Raw genomic sequence first — 7,231 nt, forward strand, 5'->3', positions numbered from 1 at the left:
CCAAATCATCCGTGCTAGTTACCTTTAACTGAGACAGGGAAAGATTAAAGAAAGGATTAAGAAAAAAAGGAAAAAAGTCTATCACCTTGTTGTGCCTTAGCGATCTAGGAGCTTGCGAATTATCGGGACTGAAGATCTACAGAGATAAATTTAAAAAAAAAAAAAATCTGAGCACGTAAAGATCTTTATAAAGATTTTATACAAAACTAAACAATCTAGGTGTGTATTGCCCATAGCTCACCTATCTTTAATAGCTCTGGAAATCCCTATCGATGCCAATCACCATTCATAAAGTACAAAAATATGCCTTTATTTCTGTGAATTTGAATGTGCCCCTTTGGCACAAAGAACCCTCCCAAACAATCCAGTGATCTGCTCTATGCCCTGATAGGAAGAGAGACTCGGTCATAATTTGGACAGCAAAGAACAGCAAGAAGCAAGCAATGGAACAAAATATACATTCCCTATGGTCGTACGACTTGCCCATTCCCCATAACAGGAAACATACAATTATCTGTACATGCCTCATTAAATAACCTTATTAAATAGGAAATCTGAAATGTACAAATTTACAGACTGAATCATTAAATACTTCCCCTGTGCACTCCCCTGTGCATGCGTTCCTGCTACTATCTGCAGCCACACTCTGATACCACCATGCCTTCGTATTTGAACTTGTAGGTGACCACCCCTGCATCTAAGTAGAGAATAGAGATGGGATCGAGTTTGGTGGGCACGCAGCAGGCCTTGGAGGCTTTCTGGGGATTCTTCAGGTGAACCAAAGTCTGGACAATGGCATGTTTCGTTGGTGTGACGTGCTCTGTTAAGGGGTAGGCGCACACTCCGTGGCACTCGTAAGCTTCATATCCTGCCGGGGCGATGATCCAGGAATCCCAGCCAATCTCCTTGAAATCTATGTAAAGTGGAGTCTTTTTACAGTAGTTGCCTTTTGCGTTCCTCCGGATTCGGGCAGTAGAATCGTAAATAATGTTGGAGCGCATCTGGAGCAGTGCCTCCTCACCAGGCTGGCCATGGAAATTGCCAACCTCCAGGTTCTCCAAGTCCAGGAGCTGCTCATGGTCTATCATTTCATTCAGCTCTTGCTTCTCCTCTTTTTTGTCATTGCTTTGGTCATCAGAGAACACAATCAACAGGGGCACATGCTTAGCCTCAGAGTTGATGTCGATATCGAGCTTCCCCTCTCCTCTCTGCTCCTCCCCTTCCCTGCTCTCTATATGAACTTCCAGCCGGTGCGTGGTCAGTCCTGCCCTTCGCCAACGCCTAATGGCTTCGGTGACCTCGAAGCTCTCCCACTCACTGCTCGTGCCATAGATCTGCCTGGATGCCAATGCCACTGTTTTTCTCTCTTCTCCTACCCCCATATGGTCATTTTCCAGCACTTCAAAAATGGTGACCTTCCGGTCAAGCCCATCGTACAGCATTTGGTCCCGCTCCACCAAGGTGTAGAGCCTCAGCTCTGCCATGGTGATTTCTTCATGGTGAGGGATGGAAACATTGAATAGCAGAGGGTATTTCCGAACCCCTGTAACACCAATAGGGTGGGAAGCCAAGTCTGGAAACGACAAAGATCAAACATTTTAGAAGGGTCAATACATCCAGCAACACATGCACCAAAGTTCATCTGACATGTTTTGCATTGCTTGGTTTCAGTCAAACAGTTCCAGGAGAGTGTTTTTTCATCATTTCCCAAGACTGTACTGGGAAAAAAGGCCGACTTTACTTCACATGTCTAAGGATAGCAAGATCCCAGACATGCTAAAGACCATAAACCTAGATTTATAGATTCTCCTTCTATCCCCATACCTTCCAGGGACTTCCTTGTCACCTGGAAGAATTACATATTAAAAATGTGTTGCCTAATACTGAAATACAAATCACTTCTAGGTTGGTGCACAGCAACTGTTTAATAAACGAGGAAAAACATTCATCAGTGTAGGAGAGGAAGGGAAGAAGGATACGGCACTGGAGTGAACATGAGACGGGCCAACATGTAAGCTGCATATGCAAGAACAGCAGGGTGTATCTATGTCTGCCTAGCGTTTCTGTGCTATCAAGTATTCCCTTCTGCTGAAACATCCCTCAGAAACTGAAAGGGTCAAACACTAAGGGAGGAAAAGTTGCTTTGGAAGATGTAAAGGCTCCTGGTTAGGAAGAGCAGGCGGTGAACAACCAGTGTGAACCGCCAGTCAACACAAATCCTGCCACAGGCTCAATGGGCTTCAAGTGAGCAGTCAAACAGCTGTACTTAGCCAGGCACTTTTGGCAGCTTTAGTTAATAAAACATTTAAGAAGTACTTAATATCTGCTTGTCAGTCAGGCTGTCTGTCCTATCTGCATTGTTTGTTTATACATAGGCAATATGCATTTCTTCACACAATGCAGGAATCTTAGCTAATGATTGTGGTTTTGTTGCTGAATTACTGTGCTGTCTACTTGTAACTCAGAAGATAGATTAGAACATAGAGACTATGGGCAACATTTCTGCAAAGGCAAACTACTTGCGATCTATTTTATCTTCATCTCTGACTTCTCCAATTTTGATGTTTGTAGAAAAATGACACTGATAAAGATGCAAGTATTGGCCATGCTCCATCAGTGCACTTAAGCAAGCAGTTAACTTACGCATGTGACTTGTCCTACTTAATTTCAGTTTTGAGGCACCTGCCTTTTTCTTTTTTTCCATTTTGCACTTTCATCTGTTCGTAAATAAAAAAAATGATGGGTGATTCTGCTTGCATTTCCCTACCTGCCAATTGATAAAGGTGGGAGTTGAATATGCTCTGCACCGCGCCAGGGTAGCAGCAGACCGTGAGCTGAAAGACAATGCTATTCAAGCTTAGCTATAATCTCCATACTGGAAGTAATCCTTGGGATTTCCTAGACCTTGATACGCCAAAGCAAGTTTGCAGTGATTACACATAATGACAGGGTGGAGAAACACCACCTGACCATAGAGAAGATGAGCACAAGTAATTCACCAGGAGGCAGGGGAAGGCCACACCGTATGTAAGAAGCCGGGTGAGCACTAGCAGGGCATGAAATGTTCATTTCTAAGTCAGGATGTGACTCTGCTCTTTAGCTAGGAAGTCCATAGGGTGAAATATCTCCTACTGTTATATCCGTACAGCCCTAGGAGGGTCAGAAAGGGAGACATGGAGTCCATAGGAAAAGAAAAATTTCCCTTAAGACCTTCATTCAAGTTTTAAGAACTGATTACAGTCTGATTTTACAACGGAGACGTTATGGTCTATGCGTTAAAACAGAGCTTCCAGCCATGCAGCATGTTGTATTTCTAAAATGTTCTTATAACAAATTTAATAAAGGATTTAATAGATTATAATGAAACTACCACTACTGCCAATTTTCAGTAGGAAGGTGAGCAAAAAAATTCCATGGTATGATCTGTTCCTACTGTCCTGATCATTGCAAGTAATTAATTTCTCTATCGAAAGAGCTCTTTAGCATGAAATGGATGGTTCTTAGTTATACGGACTTTCAAGACACATAACAAACATTAATTGCATAGTCCCTCTAACTGCGTGCACTTATGAAGCTGTCTGAACACCAGCAGTCTCACTTCGCATCTTGCTGTTTCGGATTGGAAGAGGCGAGAAAAATACTGAAATGACAGAAGTTAAGCCAAGTTTACTCTATTGGGTGCAGAACTTCTGCAGTGATGAAATAGGCATCAAACGTCATAGTTACGGAAAGGCACAGAACTGCAAACTGCTACATGTATTACTGACAAAAGGTCAGCCTGTACCATTTGCAACGCTGCAAACCTGAAAGAATTTCAGTTTTGCCAGTGGAATGATTTCAGATTTACGTCACTAAACCACACTGTATTTTATTCTTTAGCATACCGTACTTGGCAATTTTTATGCCATTTATTTTTTCCAAATAGTGCAACATGAGAAAAGAACAACATTCATTCCTGCATGTGTCTTCATTTATGCTGATGAGCAGTGACAGGCATGGCTGTTCAGATGAGTAACTGCTGACCAGCAGGCGTAACTGGTTTGCCACCAACCCCTCAATAAATTTCTCCACACTGGAGAAAAGAATATGTAAAAATTTAAACCACAACGTAGCGCCTCTTCAAACCAGAAACACGTTGCTGGTAAAGAGTGCCCGGGCCTGGCAGAAGGACAGAGTAGAACAGAGCTTTTGGAGTCTCTCCTTGCATCTTACTGTTCTGCAAAACTGAAATGACTTGCACGTAGCCTCTCCTTATTTCGAAATTGCACATGTTAGAAAAAATCAATAGTGACTCTATACTTCAGTAATTAGACTAACGAAGGATGAGAGAAGCCCCACGGCAGTTTGAATAGTTGTACGTACCCCTGAGTAGTTAAAATGAATCAAAGCACTTGTATTTGCCAAGTGGAGTAATCGGTATTTGGAAATGATTAGTTGAGAAATGTTTTTAACATAAAACCTGTATTGGTACAAATAGGTATTGACAAACTACTGAATGTTCGCACTGGAACATTATCTTGTCTTTGTTGAACTGAGAGGAAATAATGAAGCAGAAACATATAGGGAAACTACCTATGGTCACAATTAGGCTTCTTCAGCTTTTTTTTTTTTTTTTAAAAATAGGAAATATTCTAGTCTTCCAAAGTAGAACCTAAAGGTTATCCAAAACTCTGCTTCACATATTTCTATGTATCTGCTGAACTATGCTCAGGTGCCAAAGGAAGAAAACGTTACAAATCCCATAAGGATCAATAGTGAAAGGATATTAACAGAAAGCTGTATTTGGTTAAGCTCATAATAGGAAAATATTGCACCTTTGAACAGCATGTAAAAATATTTCTTGCCTTAGTTTCAAATATTACTTAAGGTATCCATTTGAAAAACCGATCAGCTAATTGCAAATGACGTGCGTCATTATGGGAATAAGGAAAGAGATGCACCTAAATTATACTTGGTGCTGCCCAAACATTAAAGAAGCATCGTCCCCCAAAACCTTACAGTCTCAAAAGCAAAGGAGAAGGGATCTATCTCACAAGAAGTGGGATCTGGGTAACCATGGTACATGCAGTGTTAGTTGCCTATTTCCAATGCCATCCTCACTGAAAGGCCTTTTTTCCCCTAGTGCGGTTCATGCTCCATGCCAGGTAAATACATTTCACACTGACTACAACGATGCTCATTTCTACTTATTTCTCCTAGAGATGCATGTATCTTACCTTCATTTTTGAAGCTCCTAATAATATTTGCGGATGGCATAGATGTCCTATCGGTGGCAAACCTGTTGTACAGCTCTAGCATGTACTCTGGCGGATCCACCTTAGCCGTTTCATGCAGGGGAATGTCAGAGAGGTTCAATGTCTTCAAAAACTCATTTTTCATATTCTGAAGCAGCGTGTTGAAATCAACACCATCCTGCTCGGAGAGAATCTCGTCGAAAAGAGGCACGTCCTCCTCCAAGGAAGAGTGCTCCAAGCTCAGGATGGGGCTGCAAGCGGCAAGGTGAACCAAGAGACAGAGGACAGCCCACAGCTGGAGGACTACAGAATCCATGACTTTGCCTAAGCCTCCAACCGCACTCAACAAGCTCTAGCTCTCGTGTGGGCTAAGTGGCGGTTTTATCCCCTGGTTGTATGCGGCTTGTGTCACAGAGAGATGACAAGTTTGGAAGCTCTTGTCTTGAAACTTGTGATCCGTCCTGTCTGTCTCCCCCTTCCCCCTCCCCAAAACCAGGTCTCAGTAATTGGATATGGCTTGCTCTCTTCTATGGTCGCCTTGCCTCTCTTATCTCATGTAGTGTAAGCTGTTCACCAGATTTGTTGCTATCTCGCAATCCCCTTTCCCTTAATGAGCATTTTGTAAACATTCTGCGCTAGGACACTCGGAGATAGGACAAGTTTCTCCTCAGAGAGGAACTGCCCTTTCTTTCTGCCTCCTGGTAGCAGACTTCCTTTGCCATGCGTGATCAACTTTCATCCACGCAGATTTCAAGCTATCATGTAAATTCTACAGAACCTCTATCCAAACCTATCAATTTTGCACCAAGGGCAAAGAATAGCTCCCTTAGGGTAACACCTCTGCCCTTTTCAAAACTATTTTAGAGCTAAGTCTTTACATTACACTTACAAAGGAACTTCTTTGGGAAGAGGTCCATTTTTCTGTGCTTGTACAGCGCACAGCACGGGAGAAGAGCTCTCGGTACGACCACAATACTGGAGTCACAAGGCCCTGAATGCAGAGGAGTAGATGAGCTCAAGATGAGTGAGGAGAATTTCTCACATTGCAACTATAAAGCTGTGCTTTGCAAGGGCTCCGCTGGAAAGAACACTTTGAAGAGAGATCGAATGCGAGCCAGAGAGCGTAGCCTCGAAAGCTGGGCCTCCATTTTTTATATGCAGGCACCATACACCTGCATTGGCACCACGCAGTTTGTGATAAAGGACTTTTTTTTTTTTTTGCAGTGCTTATTTTCACTATAAACCACCCTTTCCTGATCTGAACATTAACACTAGTTGAATGCTAGCACTCGGTGCTGCTTGCCATATAAATGCTCAGAGACAGAGAGAGGACTGGAATATTTGCAAATGGTTCAGAAAATCTTTCCCTCCTTCTTTATCTCATATATGTGACTTGGCAGGTTACAGTTATTCTTGATTTAGTCACAGCGCTGTCAAAGAGGCTGTCTAAAAATTATTGAAAACACACAAAGGCCAACAGACTACTCTGACTTTACCTTCACATCAATTCAAATAGCTCAGAGGCACAATGTAGGGAATATGGAAACTACTTTGCCAAAAAGATGTGCTAAAATTATTTGATGGCCCTTTTTGCTTTAGTGTGCAAATTTCAACAAAATGTGAGCATTGTGCATGCAAAAATTGGTCTAGTTCTTATATAACATTGTCCACTCAAATCTCCTTGTTCTTCACAGACTTTTTCAAAGTGCCCTTGTTTTGGCAACAGGACCAGAACTCAGCTCCTATGCCTGAGTGGTTCAGCACTCGAGATAAAGAGGCTTTTCTTCTCAGGCTGCAGAGTTTCTCCTTGCAAGCACTAAGAACTTTACCCAAAGACTACCACTGATCTGCTGAGTTTTCTGGACTCTGCTTTTCCACTATGGCTAAGCACATCCATTGATTTGTTACCTCTATCTTCAATAGCCCAAATCTATCACAGGCACAAATGGCCACAACTCCAGCTAACCTAATTAGAATGATACTCAAGCCATGCCTGT

The 7,231-nt window shown here is 42.4% G+C and overlaps 1 protein-coding gene across 1 annotated transcript; it reads right to left on the reverse strand.

The window, feature by feature from the left end:
• Window positions 1-460: 460 nt before the first annotated feature.
• On the reverse strand, window positions 461-5,558 carry BMP10 (bone morphogenetic protein 10). The gene is made up of 2 exons (XM_009573085.1): window positions 5,217-5,558; window positions 461-1,573 (listed from the first exon to the last, which is right to left on the reverse strand). The coding sequence occupies exons 1-2, from the start codon at window positions 5,548-5,550 to the stop codon at window positions 630-632; spliced, it is 1,278 nt and encodes a 425-aa protein (XP_009571380.1). The 5' UTR covers window positions 5,551-5,558; the 3' UTR covers window positions 461-629.
• Between the last annotated feature and the right edge of the window lie 1,673 nt (window positions 5,559-7,231).

The sequence above is a fragment of the Fulmarus glacialis genome, unplaced genomic scaffold, assembly GCF_000690835.1.
Source record: "Fulmarus glacialis isolate BGI_N327 unplaced genomic scaffold, ASM69083v1 scaffold27942, whole genome shotgun sequence".
In the NCBI taxonomy this organism is placed as follows: domain Eukaryota; kingdom Metazoa; phylum Chordata; class Aves; order Procellariiformes; family Procellariidae; genus Fulmarus; species Fulmarus glacialis.